The sequence below is a fragment of the Thermobia domestica genome, chromosome 11 (assembly GCF_964235325.1).
Source record: "Thermobia domestica chromosome 11, izTheDome1.hap1.1, whole genome shotgun sequence".
Taxonomy (NCBI): domain Eukaryota; kingdom Metazoa; phylum Arthropoda; class Insecta; order Zygentoma; family Lepismatidae; genus Thermobia; species Thermobia domestica.
In genome coordinates this window covers 154016243-154032463 of record NC_137464.1, presented here as the reverse complement: position 1 = coordinate 154032463, position 16221 = coordinate 154016243, and the positions used below count along the sequence as shown (strand labels likewise).

The window sequence follows — 16221 nt, the reverse complement described above, 5'->3', positions numbered from 1 at the left end:
GGGTACTTCTCTCTTTGGTCCTTTCGTTTTAACTTTTTCGTCACACTTTTTGAACCAAGAAACGTTCATTTCATGGCGTTGTATACTATGTTTAAATTGCTCTAATCATAATTTTCATTTAGCCTATGTCTAAAACAATCCCAAATATAATTTATAGTTTCAAGTTTACAGCAAACTTCTTAACACAATAACTACATATTATTTTAAAAATTAACTGCAATAACAAAATAGATTAGGGCGGTTTAGGTTAGGATAACTTAATTTTCACAGCAGATCCTTGTAATACATCTAGTGCAAGATACAATAACATAAGAACCACACGCATGGGTGCTGCACAAGGCTAAGACAGAAAATCATGCAACTCAGGAACCAAGGAACATGAATAGAAAGGGAAGTAGACTTTATAGTCTATTACCAAAATTCATTACTTGTGTAAACAACTTTTATAGTTGATACTGGTTTGTGTTTGTGTAAAATTAAATTGGCAGAAGGAAATTATTTACGTGCTCAACTTGTATCTCACTATATCGGCACGTTCGTATCATTAGATTAAGAAGGTAGTGTTTTGTTGTCTTTAGCCAAAAAGTATAATGCAAATCGGAAGCAGACACTAATTACATAAAATGTAAGATGTTTACGATTTGCTACCGAAGTAGACACAAGATTAGGTTAGGCAGGCATTAATTGTACACAATGTAAAATTTTCAAAATTTGGTACTATTCCGGATTAAGTATACATGTTTGAATTCATTAATTATGACTTCTGTTGGTCTGGAAATGGATCTTGTAAATTGTTTCGGCCTATGTTTAGCAGAATGGGTTCAGCTCTTTTCTCTAAAAAATGTTACAATTTTGGTCATTTCTGTTCACATTCGGTTAGTTTAGGATAGGTTAGGTTAGTTTAGTTTGTGTTATATTAGTGTAATGGTCCTGTATAATTTTCCAAAAAATGATGGAATTTCGCTTATTTCGACTAATATTAGGATAGTTTATGCTAGGTTAGGTTAGATTTTGTACTAAGTACTTGTACTTGCGTCTAAGTACTTGCATCATTCATTTCTCCTATAAATTTTGTGTTTTTACGTGCTTCTGGACCCCTTGTACTAAACATACTCCATTGTTTCTTATGGAGGGAATTGCATTCATGTGTATAGATTAACTTTGGGGGGACTTAAACATTATATGACATACCTTGTGCAGACATGCCGTAGAAACGACAGTTCAAAAATCGAAAATTAATTTGTGTTATATAGCCTTTAAAAAGCACGAATGCTATATAAACGAGTCAGAGCAGGGCGAAACTAATGGTCCCGCTCTGTAGCACGGGGCTACGTCCGAAGGGAGCAGGCACGTCAGTGACGGTTGGTAGTTTTTGAAGCTATGTTTTGCTCCATTCTCTTGTACGTCACATATACGCTGCTCGTCTTGAGTGTCATTTACCATTGTGATATTCCTCGTTTTTAATGAAATTTTCAGCAGAGATACAGGGACCTTCACAGAATACACCTGTGTAGGAATAATGTTACGGAAATTATGAGGTGCGGACATAAAGGCCTATTCGGTTGTCCATATCTCCGCGCCTGGTTATTTCTGTAGCATGTTTCCTGCACATGTGTATTGTACAAAGGTTCATGTACTCAAAAACCGGTCTCGCTTCCATTGTTCATATATTCGCCCTAGTCATTTCTCTAGCATGACTTCTATGTAGAATTTCATTTTGAAGTATGAAATAAAACGACAGTAACCTAACCTAACTACTAACACCACACTTATTTTCCTTCTCCAAACTGGTCATGGCCTGTCTTCCACCTTTAAAGTCCGCTAACACGCTCATTTGATTTTCAAGTATTAACTGGAAATGTTTAGGTTAGGTTTTATTTCTGTTGATAATAGGTTTATTACAGAAAGTGTGTCGATTTTGGTTTTAGTTTCAAACTGTATTCTTTTCTCGTTTCAGGTTTTCGTTTTAAACTAAATTCTTTTCTAGTTTCAGGTTTTCGAAAGTAATATTTCTGAGACAAATTTTTCCATTACTGGGAGACGATTTAGAATCCTATTTAGAATACTATTTTGTGGGGAACGTTCACTACCAGCAATTCTGAAAGTACTCATGATTTTAAGATTCTATGTGAATGGGAACTATCAGGTAGGCGCTATTTTCTTTGAAGCACATAACATATGAATTTAAAAGTGTAGTTTGCCATTTTCACTATGTTTTCTTCAAAAACTAGTTTAATATTTTATTGCTCAATATTACCAGTAGTAAAATCATGATTCTCTTTCATTATTTTCAGACCATACTATTATAAGGGTGTATCAAAAAGATTCATCCACTTTGGCAAGTCTGTATTTCTGAAACTAATAAACATATACAAATAGTTTTTGTTTTGCATGACAGTGAAACTCAAAAAGTTTTTATTGCGCCTGTCCATAGGTGTTCAATGTGCTCCCCGTGAGATGCACGGCATATGTCCATGCAGTGTTCAAATTCGTCCCAAACTGCAGCTAGCATGTCTTCAGTTACAGCTTCCACAGCTGCTGTTATGCGATGTCGCAGTTCATTCAATGTGCTTGGTAACGGAGGCACATAAACGGAGTCTTTTATAAACCCCCACAAAAAATAATCACATACATAAGGTCAGGTGACCTTGGAGGCCAGTAATGTAACGCTGCATCATTTGGTCCAGTGCGACCGATCCATCGTTGTGGAATCATTCGATTTAAAAATCCCCGCACTTTCCCATGACAGTGTGGCGGTGCCCCATCCTGTTGATAGATGAAATCATTCGAATCAGTCTCCAACTGTGGGAAAAAATAGTACTGAAGCATATCAAAGTAGGTTATTTCCGTCACAGTGTTCTCGGCAAAGAAGAATGGACCGTGCACCTTTTTTCGGGAAACTGCACAAAACACATTAACTTTTGGCGAGTCCCTCTCACGTTTTACAACTTCATGTGGGTGTTCCGTTCCCCATATTCGCACATTATGGCGGTTCACATTTCCATTCAAATGCATGTTGCATCGTCACTAAACACTAAGCGTTGAACAAAACTGTCGTCCTCTGCAATCTTGCCAAGAATGAAATTACAAAACTCCATACGTCGCTCTTTGTCACCTCCACAAAGAGCTTGCAGTAGCTGAATTCTGTATGGTTTCATGTGTAAACGACGACGCAACACACGCCAGACGGACATCGAGAACATGTTGAGCTGTCGAGCTTCACGACGAACGGATTTCTGCGGACTGTATGTAAAACATTGACGGACGCGCTCCACGTCTGCGTCGGGCACTCGAGGACGTCCCGATGATTTTCCCTTACACAAACAACCTGTTGTTCGGAATTGTTCATGGCATCGTCTAATGCTCTGTGCAGTAGGAGGATCCACACCATACTTAGTACGAAAGTCATGCTGAACAGTTATCTCTGACTTGCACTCCGCAAAACGTAGTACACAAAACGCTTTCTGTTTTCCAGATGCCATTTTAACCAGAACCGTAGTGGGCGTTCACTCAACCACAGTGCTGCTACCTAGCGAAAACCATGTACAACTAGATACGTTCCTCTTTCCAAAAGTACGTTGTTCACTCACATCTCTGAAAAGACAGAATAGATATTATTGTTTAAAACCGGATGATTCTTTTTGATACACGCTGTATACTGGGTTACACTTCGTATAATAGAAAATATAAAGCTTTGTAGTCCCCAATAAAATGTTACATCACCAAACACACGATGCAATTTCGATTATTTAATGGTGTTGAACATTTCACAGCAAAATTTTGTCACATAAACAGTAGGTACCAGCGATTATGTGATTTTATTTTAATGGCGAATTATACAAAAAGGGTTTATACTGTTATCTTTGTCTTATTTTTCCTAATAATCAATATTTTAATCTTTTCCATAATTGCTCTTTTCCTTTCTTGAAACTTTTGCAGCTGGAAACCACGATTCAGTGCTAGATATCAAAGTTTATCTCTGATGAATCAACCGCATAATTCGCAATACTGTTTGTTAATATGAAAGTCACTTTCGTAATTAATTTATATCATACTTTTAGAAATTAGCTCAGAACAAAAATAACAGATTAAATCAATTTATTCATGGTTCAATGATTTTCAACAAGATAAAAAACTATACAAGTTGTTAAAGAAAATAATATACACGTAGGTATTCCTTCCTACTCTCCCATTGCATCTTCATAATTGATAATTGATAAAATTATGTAGGTGAGTCTCAGCTACAGCATTTGATGCAAAATAACATAATCTAAGAAACTTAGTTATAATTTTCATTTTCTGATTAATTTAATTTATTTTACAGATAATAAACAAAAAACTGTAAATTAGAGTTGTAAATTGAAGCTGCTCCAAAAGGGATTTTATTAAAAACTAGCAGCGTTCACCCCGCTTCGCTGCGGTCACCCCGGAACGCAATAAACTTTGTTACTTAGATAATTTTTACTTTTTCGCTTTCAAGTGATATGATAAAAACCATAGTAGATTGCAGTAAATGTTAACATTATATCGCCTGTCATTTATGTTAACCCGCCGAGTGACACGGTCATGCGGGTTGCATATAAATACGTTTATTTTTACCTATGATGAACTAATAACAAAGGATTTGTACGTTATGGACACTTGAATGGTCAATTATCTCAAGACACTGGTAATTAAAAATTAAAGTGATATGATAAAAACAATCTAGGGTCCAAATCCTAATAACCCCCCAAAAATAAAAGAAATTGGTTCAGCCGTATTAGCGTGATGAGCTAACAAAGGATTTGTGCGTTCTCTTTTATATAATAGATTAGCTAATCTTTTACCATTTTTCATCTACTCATTCCTAAAATCCAAAGTAAACACAAATGTGACTTGCCATAATTATAGGTAGCGTCGTTTCTCACGGGAAAGGTGCATCTGAATAATTTTCAGTTTTATCATCTGAATAAATTTTGAAGTTGCTAAATTAGCAAACAAGATTCCAAAAAGAATATTTCTGAATTTTTTATGTAACGTATTTCTGTGCTTGTTTTACAGATACACATTGAAGATAACCAATTTCATGAACCACCCAACAATTTGCCAGCTTGTGAGGAAAGTATCACCAGTCTTTGCTCGTCGCCTGATATATGTGATTGATTCCCCATTCCTGATTGTTTGAGGACAGTTCAAGTTCAATTTCATCAAATGGCTAGTTTTCCTAGAGTTGTAGGATATATTGACTATAGCTATAGTCCAAAAAGAAATCATCGCAGGAAAAGCAGTGAAACATTTAGAATCAAGAAATGCATCTTTAGTGTTAATGTACAAGTGGTGAGTGGCCCAAATAAAATGGACAACAGAAAATACTACTTAAGAAATATTGGAAATGGTTAGCTGTTCTTGCACAGAGACCAAAACGTTTAGAACAGACGAGTGTCCACGTGTATGTGTCACACAAAGGCTTGTGCGTGCGTATTATGTGAAAACCAGGAACGTTCTCTGTCACCGGATCCACCTCGTAACAATGATTCTTCTAATGACTGATCAGTTTGTATTGCTAATTTGACTTTAGTCCTTATTCCATCTTTATCTCTGTGCATTCATACTATGATAACTATTTTGAAAGTAAGCATAGAGCAAATATCTGTGATATTGCAGCGCCAAATATTCTAACAAACAATGTGAAGTTTTAATATCGGTTATTGATTATTATATTCTTAAGAAATTTACCACAGTAAATAAACTTCTTTCAGTACATTTGTAACTATTTGTTGTTCGAAATTTTATGTTTTATAACTTCATGCAGAACATACATTGTCGTACAAATCATTGCTACTCACAATGTCCATGCTTGGCTACTCGGCGTCCATATCGTTTCTTTTAATGATTGTCAGACGTTTTCATAGGACGGTAATATATATGTTCAATACCTTTTCAATATTGTTTTTACTGCAATCAATTGTAAAATCTATTCTTAAAAAAATGTAAAGTAGGCTTCATTGTAACCAAACGTCACAAACTTTAACATCTTGTTCTACTGTGTGCGGCAAAACAAACAGTACTGAAATCCGTTGATATTTATTTATTTATTGTACAACATAATGAAACATAAGAAAGGTTGGCAAATGGATGTCAACTCAATACATATTGTAAATTTACAAGGAATCGTTCCTGTATATCATGTGTTCAAAATGTTGAACATTATGTTGCACATATTCTTCAAAGTGGTCCTATGAAGAATATATGCATCGATGAACATGTTAGTGAACACGGTTTGCTAGAATGACAAAGCAAATGGCCGAATCTTTTTTGTCTTAACACCGGTGTAGTGGTAGGAAGTTATATGTTAGGAAAATTGCGTCCTTCAACATGCCCAATCTCGAGTCATGAGGTGAGGGGAGTGGGAAGGATATGGAAAATCCGTTCAACAGGAAATCAAGCGATGTCCAAACTCTTGTGAGCAGAATGGTAAGTGACTCACTTCCAGTGTGGACCTTCCTTTAAATCTAAGAAACTAAATAAGGTAGGAGTGTCTCGGTGCAGTAATTACTCTCCTAAGTAGTTCATACAAAAAAAAAAAAAAAAAAAAGAAACCTGAACATCTCGGAGAGAGGGTATATTATTGCATGTTTCTGCATTTAATGTTCAAAACTTTCCCCTTTTTTTTCAAAGCAAACTCACAGCGTTTAATATTGTGTTCAACACCTCCTTAATGTGTTTTTAATTCAGTCCTCTGATTTTGTGTTCGAATCGCTAATTTATGAAACAAAAACTCCAGAGACAAAGCTTTTTCAGGAGAGAAAAATAATTTTAAACAGAATCAATTTTTTTACCAGGATAATGATCTGAAACTCATAACTAACTTTCTGACAAAAATGTAGTTACGTTCTTTCATAAATAAAAGATAGGTTTCTATATGAACGTGCCTCAATATTCTCCCGAAGACGGTTCATTACATTTAATTGAAAAATCACCTAAATGTGGTCTCTGGAGTTAACGTTGTTCCAAAAAATAAACGATTCAAATGCTGAATTAATAAAACATTTCACGTAGAAGACTATTGTACACAACATTAAACGCTATAAAATCTGCCCTAATACGTAGTAAGTTTTGAACATTAAATGCATAAACATGCAGTAATTTGCGCCCCCGTGCTAAACATTGAAAGTTTTGAGGACTGAATCCATGGACTACTTGCTGGAAGAATTACTGTAGCGAGAGGCGCGTAATACGGTAAGGCCATCTCACTTCAAACAGAGAAAATCATGGACACTCGGATTCAGTGTGAAAAAAAGAAATAGAGTATCCTAAGTCTGTATGCGAAGCGAGCAAAGGTGGTTATTTTCCGATCCGGGATATACAGATGATCAGAAAAATGGAAACACCTGTAGTTGGCAACGCGTCAAATGTATGGGTTGGCAGTGGTGTCGTGGCGCCCGCAGCGCCGGACCGCTGGTGGTGGTTTGTTAGGTCGGTCTCCATACTACGTCAGGCGCAGTGGAACAGCAGTGTACAGTGGCTGCAGCAGACGGAGGTAGTGTAAAATGGGAGACCTCTCAGATTTTCAAAGAGGGCAAGTTGTTGGTGCGCGGTTATGTGGAGTGAGTGTGACGGCAGTGGCTACTGTGTTAGGTGTGTCGCGTGGGACAGTCTCGAAGGTGATGACGGCCTACACAACAGACAAGAAAACGACATCGGGGAAGCGGAACAGTGGGCGTAAGAAAATCATGAGCGACAGGTCACGCCGCCTATTAAAGCGCATTGTCACGCAGAACCGTCGTGCCACTGCGGAGCAAGTGACGGAGGAACTCAATCAGCACCTCCCCCACCCTGTTTCGACAATCACAGTCCGCCGCGAATTACATGACATGAATTTACGGGATCATGTTGCACGGGCCAAACCGCTCATCAGGGACCATAACGCTTTCGCACGCCGCAAATGGTGCCGCGACCATGCAACTTGGACCGTTAAGGACTGGAAACGTGTGACATAGACGGATGAGTCATCCTTCACCCTATTCCCAACCACGAGCCGTGTTTATGTGTGGAGAACGCCCAAAGAAGCTTATGATCTGCAGTGTCTCCGCCCAACTGTGAAACATGGCGGCGGCTCGGTGATGCTGTGGGCCGCCATGTCATGGTTTTCATTGGGGTCACACTTAGCGGACGAATCACTGCCAACGATTATGTCGCAATTTTAGGAGACCACTTGCATCCCATGGTCCGGATGTTGTTCCCGGACAATGACGCCATATTCCAGGATGATAATGCACCCATTCACACAGCTGGCGTTGTTGCAGCGTGGTTTGAGGAGCATCGGAATGAAGTTCAACACCTCCCCTGGTCCGCCCAATCCCCAGATCTTAACATAATTGAACATCTGTGGTCCGTCTTGGAAACACGACTCCGACGACCATTTCCACCTTCAACCTCTCTCACAGAACTGGCCGATGCCCTGCACGAGGAATGGTGTAAAATTCAACTTGCTACCATTCACGACCTCTATGCCTCCATCCCACGTCGCATCAAGGCTGTTCTGAAGGTGAAAGGTGGCCCGACACCATATTAATCTGATAAGTTGCAATTTCGTTGAGGTGTTTCCATTTCTCTGATCACCATCTGTATATAAAAACTAAGAAATGAGAAATAATCGCACATTTACATCCGTCGCAGGTAGCCTTTCTCTGAATTCGTTGCTATTTTAAGAATTTCGTAGGCAAAAATCACACTCTCGCTATGAGGTAATACCCTCCTTCCTTTATTGAAATTTCCTACCTTGTATTAGATTGTCTTAGAAAAGGAACTCACGGAGACAACTTCAGCCTTTTTAACTTTACAAACACTACGAAGCCCAATCCCAACATAATGACGTAATAATTGAGAGTGAACACAGGAATTAGGTTCCTCGTAACCATAAGGATTACTCTTAGAAAACTGAATGTTACTTTCACATATTTGAATAACGAACCCAGGATTTACCCGCTGGCAATCAATGCTTATTTTCACACACAATGCAGTAATCTAAATTGAGTACCATACATGATTCTGCAATATCTGTACACTATTACAGTACGTTATGCATTCCATAGGATTTTCATGAGCAGAGCTATATTAGTGGCAAAGCTGCGCAAATTTTTCGTTCATCTCAGTTACTACACTCACTACTGATTAAATACTGTCATAGCAATTGATTCACTGTAATTACATTTTGTTTCTATGAAAACGACTAGAATGAAGCTAAATTGGCAAATGTATTTCCATAAACTTGGTTCATAGAAGTAATTCATATACATCAATAAACGAATACATAATTTACTTTTCATAATGGTTATATTCATTATTAAGTTGTTCATCTCGGTTTGAGTACATTTACTATACAATGACTTAGAAATACAAGAATTCAGAAATGTCGTCGCTCTTAAAACAGATTATAATGTCTTATACTTGCCACATATTCTCCACTTTAAAGGGGGGTGCGTAAAGATCGGCCTTTTTAGCCTATTAAAGTGATTATTAATGAGCGTTCATAAAAGCAAGCAAATGTCATAAATGTGAAGCTAAAGCTTTAAATATTACATCTGTGTATGATGTAGAAAGTCACAGAAAGAACCCCACAAATAAAGCATTTTTCTCTTTTGTCAATTGGGACGTTTTCTAATGCTTTACACCAATTTTTGTATGAAGCGTTCAATAAACCATATACATCTAAACATATAAAAGCGAAATACAGATTCGTTGACACACTCACTCAATGATCAACCACCAGCAAAAAGTACTTAAGCTAGAAGCATGAAATCTGAACAGTATGTTCATTTTATAATGTAGAGGCGTACTGAAAACGGATTTTTGAAAAAATCGAACTCTAAGGAGGTAAATAAGGAGGGGTGGACAGAATTTACACACTGATCAACAAACAGAGAAAACCACTGATGCTAGAACCATGAAATTTGGGCATTAAGTTCCTTTTATAATGTACAGACGTATTAAGGACGGATTTTACAAAGCCTCAAAGGGTACCTGGGGGATTTACGCACTGATCAACGCGCAGCGAAAACCACCGTAGCTAGAATCATTACGTTTGATCAGTAGGTTCATTTTGTGATGCAGGTGCGTACTATGAACAGATTTTTACAAAATTCGAGCCCTAAGAAGTTACATAGGTTTACCCTTGAACTTTGAATTTATACGACATATTTGCTTCCATGAACACTTTCGGTTTTCATGACAGTCAGTAGGCTTTAAAAATTTTTTACTCACTTCCTTTCTATCAGATTTGATTTTTTTACATAAGATTGACCTACACTTCATACAATCTTTCAATTTAAAGAAAAAAATAACTGAAAATAGCTAAATAATAAGTATACAAATAGTTAGTCCTTGTAATATTAACAATCCAAAATAAATTCTTGATTAGCCTTTCTTGAATTCTACATGTCAAGGTCACCAGTTAATGAAAAATTTACACTAGCAATATCATTTCGAAAAGCATAAGAAATTGAATCAGATCATTCAATAAACAATGCATTCATATATCAGCAAAAAAAAAAAAAAAAAAAAAAGGAATATACAATGCATAGCTATCATCATTGGTACCAGCATTTCTATTGGTATATACGTGAAGGACAAGCTCTTTTTTCTGTGATTTCGTGAGTAGCACGAACATCCTATAATATATTATATCAGCAAGAAAATAAAGGACTTACAATGTATAGCTATCGTTACTTCTATCAGTACATACATGACAAGGATAAACAGTTAGTGCTTCATTACTTTCATGAGCACCACTGAAATTTGATGAAGCTCCATCAAATGTTAATGCTTGAACTTCAACTTCTATTTCATACAATCTGTTGACGCATTTACGCGTAATATTTGCACGCTCACTTCCATTGAAAGAATCTATGAAGTAATATGCACAAGGAATTTAACACGAATCCTTCAAAGCCACAACCATATAGACCGCAGCGTTTTTTGCTTCTGGCACAGTCTTATCACTCACCCCAGTACCGCAATCTACGTAACCCGACAATTCTTCTCCAGTAAATTCGACATGTTTTATTGCCATATCATCTACAACTAATGACACTTGAATGCATTTGTTCTGTTGTTTCGTTATTTGCACCTTTTCGTTCATTGCATTGAAGGCTTCTTCACATAGTCCAGGATTTCCACTCACTGAAGAATACCATTTTTTTAAAGTCCGTGGATGCGGTAACACACAGTTAAATGTTTTACGAACAGACGCATATGCAGCTGGGGAATAGAAGTCAAGTGTTAACGCAAAACTTCGGAGAGCCGGATCAAATTTTTTGTTACCCGACGGAATCAAGAGCGACTTCACCACTGCATTACCTTCAACACTGAGGGGTACTGATTTTAACATTTCTAAAGTACCTTCTGTTATCATACACTTCTCTCTAAGACAGTGCACAATATCCTGAATACTTGCATATTTTTCTCTAAGACGTTTATTCTTCAAGTACAATGCTTTCATCTTCTTCCTGGATTCCATACATTTGGTTTCTGTTTCAAACAACTTCCTTTTCAACAGTTTTTTTCGTGGTGTTAACTCCGTTCCACTGCAAGAAGGGTCAAGTGACTGCATATCAACATTAGAAACACCATGGAAAGGCTGCTTTAAGGTAGGTAAAGTTGTGTTACACGACTCCAACACCATATTACGATTGTCTTGTCTGGGAATTAACTTGCTTGATTGAATAATCTCACGCTGAATGCTCTGATCTTCAAAATCTACACATCGGACGTTTGGAGATTTCCACTTTTTTGTTGCCTGAAACAATGTAACAAAAATCAATAGTGTTGATATTTAAAAAAAAATCAATACATAAAAATTATAATTACGTCTATAGAGGTGCCATGAGATTTTGAGCACCAAATTAAATTTATGTTTTGTAAAATAAATGGTTTTATAGTTGGAAGTTCACTTCCGATACTTTGTGCGTTCAATTACGGATATTTTACGAGCACTTTTTTTTTTTTTCGAAAATGCAGCTTTATTTACTCATGTATTTTCCCAAAATCTAGTAAAAATCACTTTCAATGAGGTCAGCTTAGTTGTATCAATAATATACTAACCAAAATATCAAAAATCCAGGTGGGTTTCAAGGAGTCCAACCCGGAAAAACCTCGTGTTTTTTTCTGAGGATGTGAATGAGAATGATGAAAGAATTGGTGGAATGAGAATGTGGGAGGAAACCTGAGAGCACGTTGTTGTCCACTAAAAGCTCAAGTTTGAATTGGACATGATTTGAACTAGGGACCCTACCTTTAAGAGTACTCTACCACTGAGCTACGATGTCCTACTGTTTCGCTTCATAGCCAGTAGTGGCGTTAAGATCGACTAGTGTTGCCAGTGTTCTTCAAGAAAAAATATTCCAACACAGTAAAAAACTGCTACATTATTATGATTTACACTGTCAACTCTGTCGAAGTGTGAAGGACTTCAAATGTCTTATAAGCGTGTAGTGGGTGACAGTAGTCGGAGTAAGACGTGTTTAACCCCCACTATTGTTTATATGTATAAATAATGATGCGGACCCCCCAGTTGGGAGCTCTCTAATTTGTAATACAAAACCATAGGCAATGCTGTATGTGAGAAGTGCGTGAACTTCACAACAACCCTGGGAAACTTGCCAATAAGTAATATTTTGGTCCTTTCCATTTTAGAAAATACTACACTTACTAATGGTACACATATGATGGGCTAGTTATGTACGCCTCTGCCATATATTGTATTACTTGTCATATTTTTCAGCGCTCTGCTCTTGAGGTATTTAACTCAGTTTAATCCCTCAAATGGTGCAGATGAAAGAAAAGTGAAGTCAAGAAAATCTGTGGATGGCAAATTTGGAACAAGTGCCTAAAAATTACCGTAGCTTTTGAACAATACCAAATGCAACAACCCTTTACGTTATCCGTTCTACGCTCTACAACACTAAATCAGAAATTATTATTTTTGAAGGTAAATCGTAAATCCTGTGATTTTTAACTAACAAATACCACAAATACAAACATATATATAATACTGTACATGAAATATAAAGGTTTTATTCAAGCAGACGGTTCTACCAAATAGAAAATTGATAGGTGAAACATTTTTCGTGAAGGAATGGAAGTGTGAGTATAGGTAATTACTGGCAGTGCACAGCATATTGAAATGCATTTTTAATTATAGTGAAAGTATTGTATGTATAAGTGTCCTCTTCCACTGTCCTCGTTTATGCGTATACCCTCTGTCGCTGACGCGCCTGCTCCCTACGGAAGCACCCTCTCGCTGCCTCTCGAGCCCCCTTGCTGCGCTTATGCTCAGACTCGGTTGCATAGCGGCAAGGTTCTAGGATACAGGTCCCCCTCCCATTTAGCTGTATTAAAGACAAAAATCAACGTGCCCTGCGGGGCTCTAACCCGCCTCCACTCGCTGGCGCTCGCTCGGCAATACTCTGTGAATTGAAATTTAAACTTTGGTAAAGAAAGGAACCAACCTAGGTATTAATCTTTATGGGGGGACCTGTGTTTTAGAACATTCCCTAAAATCTGCAGTGCATAAAACACAAACTTGGGTAAATGTTTAGTATTGGGGGGCCAAGAATGGCAAAATACAAGAGTCCTCTATAATTTACAGGAGACATGAGTTGATACTGCTGTTCAAGTAGTCAAGACAGTATCGTACAGAATTTTATGTAGGCAATATGGGACCTGTTCCAACTATAAAGGTAAGTGGTAGTGGTTGCCCATTTCATGTCGAGAACAGAACCTAACGAACCCCTGCGGGCCTTCTAACCTGTTACTACTACTACTACTACTACTACTACATATGCTATGCATCCTAATTTAAGGTATGCAACCATACAACGACCGGAATGAAACCGAATCGGAATAAAATTCGCAAAAAAGTAGGTGAAAAAGCTGGTCTCCCCAAGTTTAAACAATAGCCCTAACTTGTGCTAGGTGGCCACTAAATGGCACGAATGCTATGCAAGGGAGAGTTCTAGAACACAAGTCCTCCATATAGGTTAGTAGCAAGGTTGGTTCCTTTCTGTACCAAAGTTTAAATTTTAATTCACAGAGTATTGCCGAGCGAGCGCCAGCGAGTGGAGGCGGGTTAGAGCCCCGCAGAGCACGTTGATTTCTGTCTTTATTACAGCTAAATGGGAGGGGGGCCTGTATTCTAGAACCTTGCCCAATGTTTATGCCAAACGTACACACTGTTATACAGAGCCCTCCTGAATTCAATCTACAATTAGTAATGGAGCTCCTAATTCAGTGCATGCTCCGCTAAAAGAAATGCAAAGCTTTAATCTATCCTGAAAATGTAAGATTTGTGTAAAAATTTGGTAGAACCGTCTGCTAAAGTGAACGTGAACCCATTTACAAATAACTTTTTTGTCCAGAATATCGATTTATAACGCGCGACTTGTATGAGAGATATGTCTATTGCTGCTTTTAACAATGAGTGAGGATTATTTTATCCAGTAATTGACATCGTTAGCAATTTTTAACATAGGCAAAGTAAGCCTACTCCCTCCACAACCATACAGTTTCCTTGCCAAGGTGTCACAGAACACTTGTAGGTTCTATAATTTTGGCAAAATTACCAACAACTCATAAACATACAATTTAATAAATAAGCAATCTTAATAACAGTTTGACAATTCTCTAAGTAGTAGTCTTTACGAGCTTCTTGACAGTGTAAATGCAATGCATATGCTTATTTACCCAATATTATTACAAGTACACAATCACGTTTTATTATTTATTTAAACCTTAAAGGAAAGAAAATAACTTACCTTTGAAATATTATGAAATACCAAAGAAAGTTTATTCATTCGGCATAAATTTCTCTTCAGAACAAAGATAATCAACACATAACACAAATACACATTATCATTATCTCTTATTCCCTTCACAATATGGCGGATCGATTCGATTTTTGCGAGTTCGATACCATCAAAGATCTCGCGTTAGGGCACCTCTAGGTCTATATATTATCTCAATGGATTAACTGCAAAGATTGAATTTGCTGTTCGACCAGACATGTACGCAATAGATTTTCACGATGTGTGTTCACTTGGTTTTAACTAAGTTGTATCATTTTCACATATATTCACTAACTTTCACCATAATATTTACGTCGTGAAACTGCGTTAACTATAGAAAATATTTATGTTGTTAATTTCACAACACCGTGGGGGATGACTGGTTTAATCACAGATTTTCTTTACACTCGAGTTACATGTTTGTTCCTTTTTCTGGTGATGGTGTCGCAGTGCCAACCTTTCGCGCCTTCGACACAAAGTGTTCGTCTTCCTACGCCTATTAATGGCAGTGAGTAATATTAAAATATTATTAGAAAACATTCATTTGTAGATAATATGTGTATATTCTGTTTTATAATATTCTGTTTTACACCTATTTACCATTTAAATAAAGTAATCAAAATACCAAAAACAATAGAAATAAATGTCGATGACGACAAGTTTTACGAAACTACTTTTTTAGAAAAGATCATAGCCACTTCACATCCCTTTGTTTTCTGAGCACGTAAGGCAAGTCATCACGGTAAAGTGTTGCCAACACGTTAAAGAACAGCACCATTATACAAGGTTTGTGCCAACGTATTATGCATAGAGCCTTTGGGCTGACTGGAAAATTTAAACAAATGGAATGAGAGTGAGGGAGGACACACGCTCACAAAGAATAAGGTTTTAATTAATATAAAACTGGAAATTTGAATATTGTAAACACGCTCACAAATGGCGCGCGGGAGGGACGATGATCTTCATCGAAGATTATGAGAATCCTGGAATCTTGAGATATCCCTCTTCTTAAAATATATTTTTCTGATGATTACTCCTCTTTCTTGCAATATTAATTCTTGATATATTATGGTTCATTAACACTTTACACAAATGTAAATAGTCTATTTATTTTTAAGGGCTATTCATCTGAAATGGGCTTATATATATATATATATATATATATATATATATATATATATATATATATCTTGAACTCGCTCGTCCAATAAGGTGTAAGGATTTTGCAAATTTACCAACGCAAATTCCAATACATGGGATGAACATAGATTTTTACAGTACAAAAAATTCAAATATTTATCAACATCCAACATTTTTTTCTAGAATTTTGTTTATCCGTTTATTATTACTTCTTGACTTAACCTTTTGATACAAACATACAGGTACTGTGGTTAGGGCA

At 36.9% G+C, this 16221-nt stretch overlaps 1 protein-coding gene across 1 annotated transcript; it reads right to left on the bottom strand.

Moving 5' to 3' along the window:
• Positions 1-9296: 9296 nt before the first annotated feature.
• On the bottom strand, positions 9297-15850 carry LOC145664502 (uncharacterized). The gene is made up of 2 exons (XM_081731225.1): positions 14793-15850; positions 9297-11776 (listed from the first exon to the last, which is right to left on the bottom strand). Exons 1-2 carry the CDS (start codon positions 14829-14831, stop codon positions 10910-10912), a joined length of 906 nt encoding a protein of 301 aa, XP_081587351.1. The 5' UTR covers positions 14832-15850; the 3' UTR covers positions 9297-10909.
• Between the last annotated feature and the right edge of the window lie 371 nt (positions 15851-16221).